At 44.2% G+C, this 19,585-nt stretch overlaps 1 protein-coding gene across 4 annotated transcripts in view; it reads left to right on the top strand.

Moving 5' to 3' along the window:
- TMEM104 (transmembrane protein 104) overlaps window positions 1-19,585 on the top strand; it is a 44,193-nt gene that overhangs the window by 6,100 nt on the left and 18,508 nt on the right. For 3 of the 4 annotated variants that reach the window (XM_015646029.3, XM_015646031.3, XM_033518678.1), the window contains exons 5-8: window positions 744-846; window positions 1,230-1,310; window positions 5,558-5,657; window positions 6,441-6,549. In XM_015646029.3, coding sequence (XP_015501515.1) covers window positions 744-846; window positions 1,230-1,310; window positions 5,558-5,657; window positions 6,441-6,549 — 393 coding nt within the window. The remainder of the gene's footprint in view (window positions 1-743; window positions 847-1,229; window positions 1,311-5,557; window positions 5,658-6,440; window positions 6,550-19,585) is intronic. The other variant, XM_015646032.3, reaches the window with a different exon arrangement.

Consider the following 19,585-nt stretch of genomic DNA (forward strand, 5'->3'; position numbering starts at 1 on the left):
CTCATTAAATACAGGATTTTCTGCTCCTGCGTTGAAAAATCTCTTGTGCTGTTCACATTTCTTACTGATCATGCTTTCCTTGCCCAGAAGCGCTGCTCAATGAATGTGGAGAGGTGGCAGCCAATATATTGGTGCTATTTAGAGTGTGCTGAGGACTATAAATCCTTGCTGATCTCAGGTCATTTTACTGGGACAGGCTGGGATGTCCTTGCTGTTACTTGGGCAGTATCCCAGGTTGTGGACAGTTCTGAATTATGTCCTTGCTGTAAAACATACTTGTGGCTTTACTGGATCAGAGGGAGGCATAATTGTTTGCACTGATTTAGACCCTGGCTTGATGTTAGTTGGATGGAGTTAGGAACTAGGCCTGCTTGTGCTGGCTAGATATGCTTGGATTTATTTTTATTTTTCTCCCAGTTCTGCAATACTGCAGATCTGCCTGAAGTTTCCAACTTCCTTGTGTTACTTATCACTACCTGAATTGGGCAGTGTTGCTATGTGTGTGTGTGTGTGACCTGGGGCAAGCACAGCAGAGCCTGTCACTCACTTCAGCCTGCTCTGCTAGTGTCCTCCTCTTCTGCCCTCCACAGCATCCCCTGGGTTCCCTGGTATTGCCTTTACTTGCATGTCCTTCCCTCCCTGTTTGGGACCTTCCTTTGAGTGTCTGGAAGTGACACTGGGGGTGTCACAGCCTATGCTGTGGGTAGGAGATGCCTCAGCAGTGGTCTGGTCTTTTCATCCAGGAGGATGATGAAGATGAGGATTCTTCGTCTGGAGTGTCTGACAGTGATGTTCTCCTCCAAGATGGCTACGAGCGAGCAGAGACACGGCCTATCCTGTCAGTTCGTGAGTATCCAGTTCATACTTTCACTGGTGTGAGGCCTCTTTGCAGACAGTGTTCCAGTGGACTCCTCTGTCCATTTCACCCTTATTTCCACATGCTCTCATCCCAAAGTCCTCAGCACTTGCAAGATAAGACTCATTGAGAATTCAGTTTGCCTTCTGCAGCCTGATACAGATCTTTTCTCTCTAGGTCACTAAGATGAGAACATCTTATTTTCAAAACACCTTTAAACTAGCTTCAGCAGAGTAATTGGCCCAGTGACTGCAGCTGTGGAGTTGTACATACTGTCCTTCAAACTGCTGCTAGAGCTTCCCAAGTACCCAAGTAATGTGGTCTCAGGGCTTTTTGGAGGCACTGGTTGAAACACTTATTTTTTAACTTACAGAGAGACGTGGCTCAGCCAATATCTTTGAAATTACTGAGAGGGTGGAAATGGGCCAGATGGCTTCCATGTTTTTCAATAAAGGTAAGTGACGAACATTATCAAAAGTCCCTTTGAGTCCTCCTGCACGTTGTGTGTATGGCTGTTCTGTAAATTTGTATGCTTCTCAGGGTGGGTTTGCATCCTGAGTTTGTGATAATTCCACCCAAATGTGCTGTTCCTTCTCTCTGTGGACTCTATTCATCCTCCTGTGTGGGATTTCTGTAAAGTATTTATGGACCAGGTAGGCCAGAACCTGCTGTGGTCGACATGGAACCAGCAAAACACTGCAGGTTATGGGAGCAGTTTCTTGACACAGGCAAGTGTCAGTGCCTTTTCTGACTGCACTTCACTTACCTCTGAACTGCATCTGTCCTTTATGATCTCCACTGTCTGAAGCAGTTGAGCCTGGCTATAGTGTTTTCTGTTTGCATTTTGGTTGTAGCATTTGAGAATAAGACATTCAGGCTTCCCTGAGCCTTGTAAAGAGCAGTCTGAAGGAGACTTCTGATAGGAGCTTCTAGGAATTGTCTGCATCTGGGGAATCATCAAGAGTGCTGGGCCATGAACTGCTGAAGAGGTCCCTGCTGAGGATATGATAGACAGCTGGCTTTTCTTTTTGCTTTTAAATGTCTTTTGCATGCCAGGGAACAAACTTGTAACCCTGCTTTAATACAACCCTACCTATTGCTGCATGTGATAGAAACGCAAACCATCATGATGAGGATTCTGAAACCTGCAAAAAAGGACAATGAAATACTGTGCAGAGCCAGAACATCATCAGACACCATGGTTGTGCAGTTTTGAGCCTGTCAGGCCCTGTTTTTTCTGGAAAGTGATGTTTTCCCTTGTTTGCTGGCTACCTTGCAAAGAGGTGATGGAAGGCTAGGTTTTTTCCACTGCATTACATCAGTGTTATGCCAGTGAAAAGCTGTTGCCTCTGAAGGACAGCTGGGCTTAAGGAATGAATATTCTTTGAACTTTTTATTTTGATTTTAAAGTTAATTGAAAAAAAAAACAACTTTATAATTTTCCTGCATGCCTCTTCTGTGATTTTATAGATTTGGATCACTTAGGATTATCAAAATAATACACCTGGGACTCAGCTGCCACGTTTTTAGTCAGAGAAGTGAAGTGTGTCAGAAACATCTTGTTCCTGGTCTTGCCTGTATCACTGAGTTGTTATGACCTTAGGCAAGTTTTCTTGCTTGTTTGCTTTGCTGTGTGTAAAATATGGTGAACACATCCCTGTCTCTTGATGTTCCTCTGAGGAGTAATATTTGAGAAGTGCTTTGAGAGCAATCATATAACAGGGTTTAGCAGTATTGCTGAGGTTTGCCTGTGGAGGGATGGGGATCACAGCAGTCAGAGTGTTCTTACCAAGTTTCAGGAGGCCCCTTCATCGCATGTGCTTCACAGGGGAGCTGGAAAGAACCACCAGAAGTCAGGCAGATTCTGGGCCTCTCTGGTGCTCAGCCAGTAGAGGGTGCTGGGAATATGTGTCCTCTCTCCATCAGCACTGATTTAGCTTCCGAGCAAAGTGAAATAAACTGCTTAGTACTCTTAAATCTTAATCCCTCTTCTTAATGTTGCTTTAGCCAGTTATCTGATTTCTGTGTTAGGGATCCTCCCCAGGGTCTCCTCAGCCCATCGAAAGGGATGAATCCATCTGCAGGAACGTGTCCAGAACAGCTGCAGGCCATGGCCTGACCCTACTTGTGACTTCCAGATGGGATGAGGTGCCCACAGCCAAGGCCCTGGGGCAGCTGTAACTCATATTCTGCTTTTCCTTTGTTTGAGCTCAGCAGTAAGCTCCATCCCTGTCACTGGTTCAGAGACACCCTCTAGCCGGCAAGTGGCTGCAGAGACAGACAGGTGAAGGACCTCCCTCTGCAGGTCCCTGTTGAGGTGCTCCCTCCCCACAGCTGCACAGAAAGGGCTTCAGCCAGGGCAGCTGCTCAGTGACCACTTAGTGCTGAGAAACTGGGCCACACTGGGGAATTCCCAGCTCCAAGCACCAGCCTGTGAGCTTTCACAGCTGGTAAATGTCTGGGTGTTTACTCATGATACACAAAATAGGGATCCAAACCCAAGGTGATGGAGGGCTTTACTGCCTGCAGAGGGAAGGCTGATGAAAACTGTGCAGTAGACCTCAAACCCCCTGATTTCTAGTGAGTTCTCTGCTCCTTTCCCTTGGCTGATTTTTATTTTCAACAATCTGACAGAAGTTGAATCTGCAGTCCTAGGAGGTAAGCTGGGGATAAATCTCAATTTCAGATTGTCTGCTTTCTTAAAGGGAGCTGACTTAGGTTTAGGCTGTGAGGAGACTGTATGCTCTTTTGAAAGAGCTGGCTCTGAAAAACTACTTTTTTCCTTGATTTATTTTTTTTTATTTTTTAATGTTGGGTGCTTTCTTCTAGGACTGAGCAGTCATTTATTGCAGTAATAGATTCTAGGCACATCTGTCATGCTGTTTCCTTACAGGAAGTAATTGCTTTTTTTATTCACCCCATTTTGTGCCCAGTAATGAAAGTATTGATCAGGGAGGGTCAGCAGCAGTTTATAAAATAACTGTTGCTAAAATCTTCCTGTCTTGGAAAGGATGAGTTTGGGAAAGGAGTGTCACCTGTGCTTCTTGCAGACAGAGATGTCTGCATTGGAATGAGGGTGCTGCTGTGGTCATGTCAGCTTTATTTTGTGTGTGGGGGGCATCTGAGTCCTGAGACCAGTCACAGATCCCAAAACAGAATATCTGTCTGAGTCTTCAAAGTCCTGAGCTTTGTGTCCCTGCAGCTTCTGCCCTATGTCTGATATTTTTTAAAACCTTCAAACCTTCTTAATGGGAAATTGGAGAAGACTGGTAGGTAGTTTGTTGCTGTCTCCAGAACAATGCAGGGACTCCCTAACTGTGAAGACATCTTTCACAGAGCAAGGGGAGAACTATATTGAATGATCTGACAATTTCTGTAGTAAGTCCATTTGTCTCCAGGAACAGAACTAGAGCACTGATTTAGAAGCAGGGAAGTTCTCTCAGTGCTTTCCTGATACAGCCCCTTTCATGCTAAGCAGGCTCAGCATATGGAATAAGTTATTTAAACAAAGGAGAATGCCTTATAATGTTTCCTGACATCCAGAGATCCAGGGGCAATACGATGGAAGAACATGGTAAAGCTTTGGAGCACCCAAGCAGTGTAGGAATGAGTCCTCATTCCTGCATCAGTGTTGTCCTTTTTTGATAGCTGTCACAGTTGTGAGTGTGAGGTTGGATCAAGCTGCACTGGGATTAAGCATCAGGTGGCATCACAACTTGAAAGTATGGGCAGGTTTCTTGAGCTGTTTTCCTTCAACGTCAACTTCCTAAGTTAAATAAATTTGAGGCTTTTATTCTGCAGCTCATCTGACTCTGAAATAAAATGTCTTCCAGTCTCTTGGTGAAATGCTTGCAAGAAGAGAATCCTGGAGTCTCACCAAGCATTTCTTTATCCTTTTAGATTTTAGCCCTTCCCACCAGTATCTTGTTGTGACTCAGTAAGGCTGTTCTGTGCACCCAATTAATTTGTGTAAGATTTTCTTTTAATCTTATAGGTGAAGGCAGGGTAATCTTTAAATTAAAAATAATTTTTTCAAAAAATTACCCAAAAAACAGAGAAAAAACACAAAAAAATGAGTAGGGGCAGGAACAGTGTATGTGGTAGCATCAGGGTAAGTGGGATGCAGAAACAGATTTAAATTTTTGCAGGATTGTACTTTGGCTCAAGTTGCCAGTGGTAGGGAATCTCCCAAAGCAGCTCCATTTCAGCCCATTGGAATGTGAGCTCTGCAGCACCAAATCCCAACAAATCCATATTGTGAAGGTCCTGCAGGTTTGCAGTCAGAGGATTTGGATTCAACATAGCCTAAAAACATTCTCTCTGCATTTCACTTTGTCAGGCTATGCTCACACTGAGTCTGAGAGCATCACCTGGATGTTTGCCTGTGGCTGCTCAGAGCTGACAGCTTCGTCTGGCAGGTGACTTAGATGAGACCTGTTGGTGTTGACTGCAGGAGGGGCTTGAACCAGAGGGTTTATTTAGTGTCAGTGCCAGGTATTGAAGGAAGCAGAGTGGAGTTCTGAGGCCCCTCATGCCCCATCAGTTCCTGTTCCATGGTAAGTTCCCTGAGCTTGGGTGGAGTTTGCTGCACAAACTATGGAGGCAAATGGTGATTAAGATCTTAAAAATTTTGTATATTTGAAGTGCAGAGAGCAAGGGTCTCTGTGTACTGAATTTGGACAATATTTTCTTTTTCTGCAGTGGGTGTCAACCTCTTCTATTTCTGCATAATTATCTACCTCTATGGAGATCTGGCAATCTATGCAGCTGCAGTGCCAGTATCCCTAATGCAGGTGACCTGGTAAGTGTGTTTACTTCTGTGGGGCTGTGTGCTGCCAGGGAACAGGGCACACTTAGGGTTTGATGGGATGATAAGTCTGACTAGGATCAACTGTACTTACCAAAGCGTGGGGTGGAAAAATGACTCAAAGACAGCTCCTCTCTTGTGGGTGGGAGGTGAAGTTGTTTTGTATTCCCTGCCTGAGTGCCTGCTGCCTGCCTGCAAAGTAGCTGACCTGATTCCAGACAAGTCCTCAGGTGGAAAGTATTTCCAGCTTCAGCACGAGACATGAGACTTGTTGCTCCGTAGTTTGATTGCAATACTCTGCAATATGTAGCCTTCTCTGTCTCTTTGGATAAGTAAGAGTGGAGGGGTGTGATGCTTACTAAGCCTAAGGCCAGTGAGTGGTGATGGTACATGGACTTAGCTCTGGTCTGGGAGTGGTGCCTTTCTCAAAGAAACAGATAATAAAAAAGATTAGTTTGATCAAATCTGGGCTGGATTTGGACTTTTATCTTGAAACTGGAAAACCTTAGCAATCCATAAAAGATCTAAGCTTACCACCTTGATGATTAAACGATGAAACTTGCAAATAATTGCAGGCAACTTAAGAATTTGCCTTTAAATCTCTGGTACTCAGTGACTTGCTGTGTTACATAGTCCAGAAAATCTAAGGCAGTGAGTGTGGTCAGGGTCAAAGAGGAGGATTGGCCTCTGCTCATTCTTCTTTCTTGAATGCAGGAGAAAGGGGAGGACATCTGCTAGGAGTTAATTACTGTCTTTTGTTTCTCCCTCCTTTCCCAGCAGTGTCACTGGCAACCATTCTTGCAGTGTTGGAGATGGCACAAAGTACAACGACACAGACAAGTGCTGGGGGCCAATTCGAAGGATTGATGCTTACAGGCTGTATCTGGTGAGCTTCTAGAATTGGGATGACCACTGTTTCTATTTAAACTTTGCTTCTAGTGCATAGGGATTTTTCATTTTCCTTATAGAAATAATGTAGTTCAAGTGAGCAACACAATATGAAAGTTTTGGTTGAGTCTGACTCTTTTGGCCAAATACTCCCTCCCTATTCTTGGTGACATGGCTGTGTTTGAACTTGTTTACTATCAGAACGATCCTTATGGTTTTGAGTTTGAGTTCTGTCCATCTTGGTGTGTAGTTTTATATTGCTTAACCAGGTGAGATGTTTTTGCCAAAGGCTGGGTTTTTCTTCACTGGGTTTTTCAGTGACTGGCTAAGTAATATTCCTTGGGGGTAATTGTTGTCAAGATACTGAAGTATATTAAACTCACTTGAATGCTTTAGAACATAAAATACCCAGAGTTGGAAGGGACTCAGAAGGATCATTGAGTCCATTCTTTATGTGAATAAAATTGTTAATACTGTAGGAGAATCTGTTACTTGAAAGATGATGGAAACAACCAGCTTAGACAACATTCAGTGCTATACACTGCCTTAGTAATAGCTTTGTCTAGTTTAGGATTGTCTATTGCATCTAATGCTGTGCTGGGGTTCTGCTCTGAACCCAGGGTTTTTCCCAGAGGATGATGAACATGGCTTCTCTAGAGCCTGGGGAGTGCTGAGTGCTTGTATTCAGAGACAGATGTCGGGAGGGCAAAATGGGAGGAGGGAAGGATGCTAGTGCTGCATAGTGTGGCTTCTGTTAAGGGTCTCAGTGAGAATTTTAAGTAAAAGGAATGAGGGTGGCTGCATGTGTGCAGAGAAATCCAGAGGTAATTTTGGAGTTAGTACATTTTGAACATGCAGTGGATCACATCCAGTGTTACTGCAAAAGTAAGAGCTGGGCTTCAGAAATATTAGTGAATGTCAAAATCTAGTTAATTATTTAAGAGAAACATTATTGCTTTATTAAATTCTGTCTTGGTCTGTTTCTTTAAAACTTCTAGAAGATTGAAGATTTCCTTCCTGAATTTCAATAACTCTCCCTGACCCAGCAGAAGGAGCTAGTCAGAAAAGGCAGACATGCATTAATTACTGCCTGTGTCTCTCGGACATTATGTCTATAATTCATGAAGATAATTGTTGTTAGGACTTGCAAAATTAAAAAAACTAAGACTGTGTAAGCATTAGACTTGCAGTCTGTGTACATAACTCTCAGAGGAGCTTTTCCCTCTGCTTGTCTTGTGGATTTGGAGAATAAATATCTCCAAAGGCTTTGCTAGTGGTTAATCCTTTCCTGCTCAGTCTGGGATGAACTTCAATGTTGTTCCCTGTGCCCTCTTAGATGGAGGGTGTGATTGTTTGTGGGGGAGCAGACCAGTCTGTAGTGGTGGGGATCAGTTCTCACAATCACTGTTTTCAGGATACTTCTGGGTGTCACCATTAAGTTCTGCTTTTCTGTTAAAAGTCTAATGCTTTTTTCTATGTGAGGATGGGAGTAAACTGGGACTTGTTCTGCCTCCAGGTCTTCTGGTTCCACTCCCTACTTGACCTGTGTGATTTAATTCTCCAGAAAACAGAGAGGATGTTGATCTTAGAGAAGGATAAGGGATGTAATCATTTATAAAACACTCAGACCACAGTACTGACCTTGGCTTTGATTTTGGGCTGCTTCTGAAGGGGCTGTGCTGACTAATACTTTTCATCTGCTGTCCTGGTTAATATTTTTCCCACTGTCCTGTTTGCAGTGTGGACAACTAGTGACAGGTTGAACTCAAACTCTCTGAGAGAAACCTGGGAATGGGAGCACAGGGCAAGGAAGTCACTTGACTTCAAGGAAAAAATTTAGTAGTAAACCATTGTAATTATCTTTACACATTTTGTCAAAGCTTCTTGTGTATAAAAGTAGAGTTTTGAACATGCCAGAAAAGCTGAAACCTGCCTGTCTGAAGTGGAAAATGCAACATGAAAGTGAAGAGGGGAGAGATGCATCAGGAGCACAGCTTCTCTTGATCCCAGGGGATCATACCCATAGAGAACTATTCTGTTTTCTTAACTTTCTCTTTTGAACTCCTGCCTGATGGAATAATTCAGGTTCCACGTTTCAGTGGACAAACAATGTCTCTTTTTCCAAACAACTTCCCCTGTGGCAAGGGGACAGATGGACACTGTGATCCCAAAAGAAAGCAGCTGAGTTTTTGGATCAGCCCTTTTGTCCTAGATGCCTGCCTCTAGTTTTCCTCCCTTATCTTAGTACTGTATTTAGGTTTAAGTGACTTTTAGGAGGAAGATGTGTGGATGTAACTGAAACTTCTTGCCCTTTCCAGTGAAGCAGTTCTTTGGAAGTAGTGTTATATTTCATACTCTGAGCATGGCCCTACAGAAAACCTATTTTGGAGGAGAATAATCTATTTGAAGTTTTCTGGACAAATGGTGCCAATGGGAGCTGCTTTGTGCTGAGTCCCACCAATCTGCCAAAGACCCATGCTGCCTTTCTCCTGTCAATTTTTTCTCTCCCAACACCACATTTTCTTTTCAACAAAAACCATTTCAAACATTGATTCTTCAAGCTGGGGATGGAGAAAAGAATAATGATTGACATAAAAATCCTTTTTCATGCCGTATTGTCTAAAAAGGCTTCTGGAAGCTGTGTCTGCTCTGATTACTGTGAATGGAAGCTGAAAACTATGTACATAATGAGAATATTTAGACAGATTAAATTCTTCTCTTGAGACTTGCTTGTCTGTGCAGCATCTTTATTGCTGCTCCAAGATTTCACACCTAAGCATGTCTGCAGAGTCTTCAGAGACCGCTAGGCCCCTATTAACCTTTGTCTGAACAAATAGTTGTCTTGCTTCTTGTTTCTAAATTGCTTTGGAAAATAAAAACTTTAAAAACAAATAAGTGAAGGTAAGTGCAGAAAATATGTAAATAGACTCTTCGCTCCTGTCCCATCACCTGCTGCTAATATTTGCCTCCTTTTTGGGACCATAAAAGACCTGGGAGGTTTGAAGGGTGAGCCTTGCTGTGCTGTTCCACTCCTGTGAGGGCAAGACCCTGCAGGACAAATTTTCTTCCAAGCAAGGCTTGTGCTGGGCAGCCCAGTGACCTTGTTTAAGGCAAGCAGTGATCACAGTTAAAGCAGATCGATGGCTTTCTATCTTTGCTTCAGACCCATTGCCACCCTGCCATGTCCTCAACAGCTGGAGTGACTCCCAAGTCCCTTGGCTGTCTCTGGCAATGCTGAGGACAGGGTCACGTTCTCTCAATGCTGAATTCACACTCAGTGCAGCTGCTCTATCATGCTCTCTGTATGTTCCACTGGGCTACGCTGGGGAGGTCGTGAGGAAGGGGTAGCAGATTTAAGTTTGAGATCTTTCATCATAACGTTTTCTTGTCTTTCTGTCCAAGTCATTAGGGAATGTGATATGATAGTCCCTGTTTCTAGAAAGCAGATACTGAGATAACAAAGAGATTAAATCCTGGGGATCAGCAGCCATTCAGAGTGTCTGATCCAAACTGCGTTCATGACCTGGCAAACAACGCTTCTGTTCTGAACCACGGCAACCACTGGGGCTAAAACCTCTACCCTGTTCTCATCCCTCCTCTTCTGGCAATCTGGGACACCGTGTCTTCCCATGATGGAAAGGAAGTGGCTTAAATTCTCAAGGGGAGCTGTGTGCCTTTCAGAATAGGCCCTGGCACAGGTACTCCTGGTAGCCTGGCTCGGTAGCACGTCAAAGCCACCAGGTGCATCTGTTCTGTCTGAGTCTCCGTTGGTTTTTTCAGCTGATTGAGGAAAGGACGCGGCATCCGCTTGTGCTGGTTCACAGATGCTGCAGTGTCACAGGCAGCCCAGCGGGTGCAGGCCGGGCGAGCATGGGAGCGCAGATGGTTTAATGGAGATTATCCCAGTTGGAACCGTGCTTGTGCAGTGAATAAAATGAGCGGGCTCACAGGTGCTTACTGTCCCTCTTCAGGAGGGGACAATGTCACCCCGGCCTGACTCTGATCAGTGACCAGAGCGGGGCTGGGCTGCAGCTGTGTGAGGCTGTGCAGGGAGTGAGGGGGTGGTCTGAGGACACACAGACTATTGTATGTATTGTATTGTATGTATTTTATTTATTGTATTGTATGCATTGCTCAGGAATGGCAAAGGCTGAACTGGTAAGTGTTGATGTGGATCCTGTCAGCCTTGGCTCGGTGCTGCCTTCCTGGTCAGCTCCAGCTGTGGGCTGGACTGCTGGGCTTTGTGTGCCTGCTCTGTGTGCTCTGCTTTCCTCTGTGGCATTTCTCCTTCCTGGCTCTGCCTGTGCCCTGCTCTGGGTAAAGGTATCTCAGATTTTTATTGTTGAAATAGATCTTTCCAAATGCATTTACCTGCACTGGGGCAGTTTTATCAGCTTGATTGGCACATGATGCTCCCAGTCCATTGTTGGCTTCTGTGGATTATTTTTTTTTTTTGGTTGGTTGGTTTTTTGTTTTATATTTTGCCTCTCAACAGTGATATGAGAGGAGCCCTCATGGCAGTACTTGAACATCCATGTTTGATCTAAGCTGTCTGTTGCCAACTGGGAGCTGGAGCACTGCTGCAAGCAGGGTATTATTCCAAGGGCACCTGGGTTTTCACCACTGTTCCCTTTGCAGCAAGTGCTTTCCCTCTGCCCTGTCTTCCTTAGCTGTGCTCTGCAGCAACATTCAGTAACAAATGGGTCACAGCTGCTGTCTCCTGGATATTTATTCTTACAGGTGTCAATGTCTAGAGACCTTGAGAACCTGTGGTGGAGAAGGAAGCTGCCTCAGTGGCAGGAGCTGGACCAGGGAGGGCTGATTTCACAACACATCAATCAAAAAGGTTTGGGATGCTTGTCCTGGGCTCCCAGAGTGAGGCAGTAAAAAGGAAGAAAAGCTGATAGAAGTTTATCTTGGTGGTGTGAAGTCATCATCTTGTTTAAATAAATTGCTTAAACTGTAGCATTGTTGTGTTCTAGGTTTCTTCAGCTTGCATTAAGGATACAGCAGGACTGGGGCACTATTAGCTTTTCACCTTGCATATCCTATAAGAAGTTATTCATGGTAAGACCTTCTTGCCAAAAATAATCTTGCATTATATTCCTTGCCACAAATGCTTTGATGTGGTTTACTATGATACTGATGTAGAAATAGAAAAAAAAGTACAAAAAATGCAGCTGCTACTTCTGTGCATAAAGGCAGTTCTGAAAGCCTTCAAAATAAGAAAAAGCTTTTTAAGAGTCCAGAATATTGTACCATTTCTGTGTGTATAGGTCACCTGAGTTTTGAAGCATCGCTGTGACACAAGATGATAGCACTGCATTAAATATCAATATCAGTAGGCCAAATTGTTATAGATGCCCCTCAAATACAGCTTTGCTTGGCTAAAAGCCCTGTTTCAGACTGGAGTTTTCTCATGCCTCTTGTCTACTCAGCCACCAAAATGTAAGGTCAGTTAAGTTGTTGCTTCGGTCTGAAGTGGCTGAAGAGGGATAAGAGCCAAGTTCTGCTAAAATAAATGGTGTCTGGGTGTGTGATGGGAAAGCAAGTCTCAACTCTTTTTATTGTGCAACTAATAGGTTGAAATTGGCACACAGCCTTGTCAATATGGCATAAATCCTGCCTCCTTCATCCTGGTCCATTCTTCTGTGTGCTCATCAATAAATCCTTTCAATTGCTTGCTCATCATATGCCTGTGACAGATAAACTGGCTCTACTGGAGGTTGCCACATTCCTTGTGTTTCCTAATGCAGAGGGATCTTCAGATAATAACTGGCCTTGTGAAAAAGAGGTTCCTCCCGAGCTGTCATGAGGAGAGGCAGATGAGTGTGTAGTGTTGTGGATGTGAAATATAAACTTGTTGTACCAGTGACCTAAGAGCTGGATGGGTGCAGCTTCTGATGGGTGATTTTTATTGCTTCCTTGTAACTGATGGCATTTTGAGTGAAAGAAACAGCAGCCAGAAGGCAAACACTGGGTGAGAGACTCAGCCTTTGGGACCAGACTGAAGCAACTGCAAGACCACGCTTTGAAGCAACTAACATTAATGGATTAGCTTGTCTCTTTTCACTGGAAAATCAATAGTGCAGGGGACTGGAATGTGTTTTCTGTACAGAGCTGTCTGTTTACTTCACAATGAGAAGTGGGTTTTTCCTAAGTAGAGCTTGGGTTGTGCTTGCCACTTGGACGCTGAGCTTTTCCAAAGGATCAATCCTGCCCCTCTGGCACCTCCAGCAGGCTGGCAAGGGCTGTCTGGAAGTGAAGGGTGCTGTGGTGCTGCTTGAATACATGGCCAGGTGTGCTGCAGGTGCTACCAGCCCTTCAGAGAAGCAAGGTGCAAGAGATACAGAGATATAGTCAGCAGAGGCCATCAGTGAGCTCAGACACTCTTGGCTGTCCCAAGGAAGAATATCCTCCACCATTTAGTGCTTGATTTGACTTCAGTGGTGTTGGATGGTGGTCAGGAACCTTGGAAGCAAACCAGCTAAACAAACTAGGTGATGCTTTAGATAGATCTCTGTTTGCTTTTCTGCACATTCTGCGGTTGGGAGCTCATCAGAGGTGATACTGGGCTGAAAGCACAGCCCTGCTGCATAGCAAGGCTGGGAGACCACACTGCTGCTTTCCCTGAATAAAGCTGTCCTTTGGAGTCAATTCACTTGGGCAGCAAGGCACCAAAACTGACACTGTTCTCTCCTGATAGTGGAGACCAATCTCTCCTGAATAGGGCAGGTGTCAGAACTAATACATGTGATCACCCACTCCCTACACCAAGTGGTAAAGGTTTAAAAAGGGCTTTTAAAAATTCCTTTATTGGATTAGGCTGTTCCAACAGAGTTACAAATCTTAAATTTTCAGAACATTTACAGAAAATAAGTAATAAATACATTTCCCCTGTGCAGTGTTACTTTTTGCAGTGATTGTGACAACATCCTAGGAGCCAGAGTTGGAGAAGATCTGTTAAGTCAGCTAAACAATCCCCTGGGAAATGCAATATAAGCCTTTTTCTTAACAGCATATTTTCCAGTATTCTGTTCAGTGCTTTAGCACCAGCTTTGTTTTTAAACAGAGATCTGACCTTGCTGCCTGATTCACATCAGTGTTTTCATTGAGCAAGACAGCAGTCTTGATCTCTCATCCCTTGAAATTACCATTAATTCCTTACTATACAGGTAGAAAGTACCAGGGCTGCAGAACTGTTCAGTTCTGTTGCTATGAACATTATCAGAAGCTGTGGAGGAGAGCTCTGGACAGACCCATCTATCTTTTTACTCCTAAATAAGTCTGCAACTTAACACCATCCTAAATTGCACTGTATATCTGAGTGAGATCACTGACGCTCTTGTCCAAAAATGTGGATTTTTGGACTACATCAGCAAATCCCATACGTAGCTCATGCTTCTGTAAGCAGGTCTATAAATACAAATAATACAGCTGGGATTTATCTTGTAAGTTGAAGTCGGTATAATGCTCTGGGGCAGAGCTGATCTCCCAGGCCTGTTGCACCTGTTTGGTTTGCACTGTGTGGGGAAGAAGGCTGGAAGTAAACAGACACCCCACTAGCCCCAGGCAACAAGGCTTTATCTCTTCTTTTGTGCTAAGTAGTTTCAAAGTGAGGGACTTCCTTTCAGGCAACTCCTGCATGACACAGTTCAAAGGATGATGCTACCCCTGAAGCTACATCCTCCAGGCAGCTGGAGAACCCTGTGAAACTCAACTGAGAAGTTTTTAGGGGGAAAAAAGTAAAGAGGACAAATAACGGCGTAGTGGTGGAAGCACTGTTGGTGTTGTGGCAGACAAGGATTTAGTGGCCGTCAGGAACATTCATCCTTGCTGAACCCAAGTACCTCCTAACCCTGGCAGCTTGTAGCTTGACATGCTTGCAGGGCCCTCTGTGCATCCGTGTCATGCTGGTCCACATCTCCTTTGCTCTGTGCTGTCTGACCCAGGGGCTTTTGTAGTCAATATAAATATTGTTGTAGTTGCCAATGCCCTGCCAGGAGAGGCTACAAATATGCAGGAATTTGGGGCTGTATTTGTGTATAAAGATGATGCCCTCACACTTTCTTGGAGGAAACTCATTAATCTCTCATACCATGCTAATGAAAATTGTGGAGGCAGAGAGCAACTCCTCAAGGTCACCCAGTGTCAAGAAGGAGGAAAGCTCCACTTCCGTATGCTGTGGGAGATCAGAGCAAGCTGGTGGTGGGGGGTACAGCCAAATTTGGCTCTGCACCTCCTCTACTGTCCTTCCAACTATCACAAGCCAAGCATTCTGCTTTCCTGCATCTATCCACTTTGCTGCTTCCCTCCTGCTTGTTCAGATGCAATTAGGAGATGCAGAATAAGGGGGAACCAGGGGTCAAGGAGGCAGTAAAGTGATTACAAGATGCTGCAAACGGCTGTGCCATAAATACTCCAATGATGAAAAATTAGATGCCAGTCACCTCGGGGTTATTGTTGGCCTCTATCTCTCTCTTGTGAAAAATGATAATGGAAGTGTATTTACCCCAGAGAGTGTAAGCTTGCTGCTGGCTGTGATCCTGCATACCCCAGGTATGCCAGGAACAGAATCCTTGCACCTAATGACTTTCTGAGAACACTTTGTGCCTGAATTACTTCAATTTAAGTGGAGAAAGAACTGGTATTTGAGGGTATTCTTTCCAAAGTGGAAAGTTCCTGGTGCTCAGAGGCTGACCAGCTCCAGAAGCAGGCTGAGGCCCTGAGTAAGGACAGAAGGATGGGAGAGGAGGAGAGGAGCTCCCTCAAATACTGCCTTGCTGTCTGTGTGCTGCTTCTGCCTTGGCCTCCAAGGTCCTTGTGGAGGCTGCCCAGTTCATAGCTAGTTTTTGGTGTGTTGAATGACCAGCAAGATCAGAGCTTAGGGAGCTGGGATGACTACATCTTTCTGCTGGTAGGCAGTTAGAATCAAATGCTGGTGCTGGGCTAGAGCCTTTGAAAATCTCTAGATAGTATTCAGATCTACTGAAGTTGGTATCTTTGGGGATGCAAGCACTTCTTTTCATCCCTTGCAGAAGGTCTTTCCATTTTGGAAGACGCATTAGGATCACTGTGGCAGTGAACAGGAACTGTAGGAGGCATCATCCAGTTTAAATGGTGCTGTGGGTGAAAGGCCACTTTACTTCACTGGCAATAAGCAGGCTGGCAGCAGCTGAGGTCTTAATTCCTGGAGGATACCTCCTCCCTGCCTGAAGGAACTGGGGAAGAAGGTGGGTAAGGGCTCCTCAATGCCAGGAATGTGCCTGGTGTGAGTTATGATTATAAAGCTCTGCCAGGTGTTCCAAGAGCAGCACGTTAATTATTGGAGCTGCTGTGGCAGCTGCCTGCTGTACCCAAAGCATAACTGCCCTTGTTTCTTCAGCTATAAATATTCCTTGTGGATCTTTTGGTGGCTGTGGCCTCCCTCCATTGTGACTTCCTGACTCTGCAGGGGATCTGGAGGTTAAAATCCCTGTTGCTGCTCGACTTCTTTGGGCAATCCTTGTTCTGTGGCTGGTTTATCTCTTTTAAACCAGCTCTGAGCTTCATAACAGCTTGTCTGCTGATAACTTGCTGCCTATCAGCACGGCAGCCCTGCCTCCAGCCTTGAGAGGCTGTGGATTTTCAGCTTTTTTTTTTTTTTTTAGCTCTTTAAAAAGCTCCTTCCTGAACAATCAGACTCTTTCCATGTATTTATAGTTGTACTGTCCACTGCAAGAGGTAAAGCATTACCAAGGAAAGCTTGGATTGCTGCCCTTGCTGATAGGCCATCTGGCTCTGTAGCTTGAGATATGAGCTCATGTAGGACAGAAACATGGCCTTATCACCCTGGTGAAGGGGATGAGAGATGGCAGAGAGGACACCACGCTCAAGACCCTTTTCTCTTAAGATGTTTTAGCTGAAAAGAGCTGGGGGCCCCAGCAGGAGTAACTGGAGCCCACCTTGGGGTAGCACTGCAGTAGCCACAACTTGAAATGGGTACAGAGGAGCTTGCAGAGGCTGCAGGCGTGTGCTGGGAGAGCTGCAGGTAGGTCTGAAATGCCATGAAGCTGTTTTCTTTATTTAGAAGTTCCAAAGAAGAGTGGGGAAAGCAACATGCATTTAATATTTTTCTCCAAAGTCAGCCCTAAAAATTCCCAGAGGGTTTGAACAGAGCACCAGTTCCTAAGGAATTACTAAAGATCTGGTTCAGCATTCCAACCAAGAATAAAACCTCTGACCTGTGCTCATGCAAATAAATCCAGTTTTGCTTTTTGGACTTCTTTTCTTCTACATGTGACTCACTCTAGTGGAAAGCACCTGAGGTGGGAACAGAGTATCCCAGTTCCCTGATATCTTGTTTGCTCTCTGTACTTGTGCAGTCTGGTTTTGTTGGATTGTTTCATCTGTCCCTTCGAGTGCTCATCTGAGTTGTGAAATAACTCTGAGCTCAGGGACGTCTTGCAGAAGCAGAGCGAGTGTCAGAGTTGCCACTCCTGACAGCATGTAAGAAATGTCTGCCTTTTCCTGCCGTGCTCAAGGAGACTTTCCTTGCATCTGAGCACTGAATCAAGCAAAGCTTCCTTTGGGAAGTGCTTGTCCAGTCAAGCCTGTATCTTCTTGTACCCACAGTCCAGTATCAAGCACTCAGCTCTTGGCTTTTTGACACTGCAAAAGTGTGAAAGTCTACCAAGTGAGTGATCACTCACCAGAGTGATCTGTTTTATTAAACCAGTGCCTTTTTAATGAGCTCTTATCTTCCCCCTTTTTAGAATAGGGTTATTTGCTATGCTGTCTTGTGGGGCAGAGGTACCATTGCTCAGCAGCTGTGAAATCTGAACATAATTAACTGCAGAGATGGAGCTGATACCATCTTATAGTGAAGTTTGTCTGAGATGTTGTCACTTCTATCAAAAGAAAGCAAGAACTCCAAGGAATGATGCTGTTTGGGGTGGGTTCTAATTTTGAATGAGGGTGTGAAAGGCAGGGAGGAGGAAAGGAAAAGGCAGAGTGGCTGGGGGCCCAAAGAGATGGATATCTAAGGAGTGGGCACTACAGCACCTCTTCTCCATCTTCACATTAAAACTGAGGGATCATTGCTCTGTTATCTGAAACATTATAACTTCTCATTGGTATGATAGCCCCGTGCTGCACAAATGATTTTATTCAAAAACTCCTGCACTTTTTGTGCTGCTCCTGGCACATTTGCTGCATTTAACAATCATGGTCTCACTTTGCTCAGGTACATACCCTGCTTCTGCCCAATCTTTCTGAAAGTTTCAAGGCTCTGAATCAATAAGAAGCAATAGCTACTGTTTTTAATTCACTACTTGGCAAGCACCAAAAACAGATGCAGTTCTTACAGATGAGTTTGTGTAGCATGAAAACAAGCAAGTTCTGAGGACAATTATGAATGAGGCTGGTTTTTCAGATGGTCCTCTTGCAAATGTATGCAGGCACTAGCCACAATGCTGTAACTACTGTATCTGATACATGAATCAGCCACGTTTTGGATGTTAATTGTGCTTCCTGAGCTGTATTGGCTGCTGCTGTAAAAGCCACATGCTGAGCAGCAGATGAAAGCTATTGAACTGTACTGGTTCAGAGTGATAGATGGACCCTTCAGGTCAATAAATAACCTGTTTGGTCAAACAGCCCTCTGAGTGGCTTAAAGCATGTCTGTATGATCTGAAAGACTCCTGGCATTAGCTGGCCATCACTTAGTAGTTGAGAGCTCTCTTGGTGGCCCTCTTGGCTGCAACTAAGCTGATAAAAACCAACCAGATGTTCTATTAACGCTTGGTCTTAGTCTTGCTTTTATAAGATAATCCAATAAACAAGGTTATGTAACCAAGTTTTAACATAAGAGCTTTAATAAAATATACTTTTAGAAATATATAAATGTATATATATAAATATATTCCAGGCAATGGTAAGCCCTAGTTAGTTCCCCCGTGGCAAGAAGACTCGGGTTGACCAGCCTGCTTTTTTCATTTTGAAATACTGAGAGCTGACAGGTGCAGAGGCTGGGAAAGTGGTATCAGCTGAGTTTCCAGCTCAGGGAAGATCCCAAACCTTGGTGCCTGTGTTGCTGTGGCCTGGCTTGGTGGGAGGAACCTCCCAGGGGTTGAGCAAGCTGATGTGCTGCTTGTGGCTCCTACTAGCCTGCAGGGAAGAGTGTAATTCAGGATGACAAGCTGCTGTTCTTTCTTCTACCCTCACTGGTTTCTCATTTTTTGACTGGAAATGTCAGTAAAAGCAACAAAAACACAGTCTTTTTTAGTCATTGTTGTGCTGGATTTTCATGCTCTTTTTCAGCATGAGAAAGGAAGAAAAAATAAAGAATTTTACATTTACATGCTGTGTGTGGATTCTATATACCCTCCACTATGAGCCTGGTGATTTACCTGGCCTTTCCCATGTAATGGAGGAGCTTGGAGGGAAATGAGGGAATCACTCTTAATAGCCAGTCCTGTGCAAAAGCACTGTAATGGTTCCTCTCTGTCATCCTGTGAATTTAAACAGCATTTAATAGATTCAGTTCTCCTCCTTAGCTGAAGAAAGCATTCCTTTACCTTGTTTTAGTTTAGCAATGAATCAGCCCCCTATACCTGCTTGTTTCTGATAAACCACTTCACTAGCAGAACAATCTTAATCAAAGCAGACTATGCCCATTCTGCCTTCAGTGTGTTTATTTGCTGAATCTTAGGAAGAGAATGATGAACTCCTAGAAAATACCTCAGCTGACTCAAGAGGTGAACTGGAAAACTTGGGAGGATTTTTTTCAAGTGCTGGGGCTCTGCATATTTGATTTCTGACAGGGTTGACTGGTACAATTTTCTATGTAGGTTTTAAATTGTTTGAATTACATGTGTAATGAAGTACTTTGTGAATTAGTTCCCTCTGGGAGAGGCTGGAGCTTGGAAAACATCAGATGGAAAGTTTGGCTATATGTCTGAGGTGCTTATTTAGGCTTACTTTTTCCTTAGGGAAAAGTTATGAAACTAATTAACTTAATGGGTTGGAAGAGCATTGAGGTGTCTGGCACAGCA

Source organism: Parus major, chromosome 18, assembly GCF_001522545.3.
Source record: "Parus major isolate Abel chromosome 18, Parus_major1.1, whole genome shotgun sequence".
Classification (NCBI taxonomy): Eukaryota; Metazoa; Chordata; class Aves; order Passeriformes; family Paridae; genus Parus; species Parus major.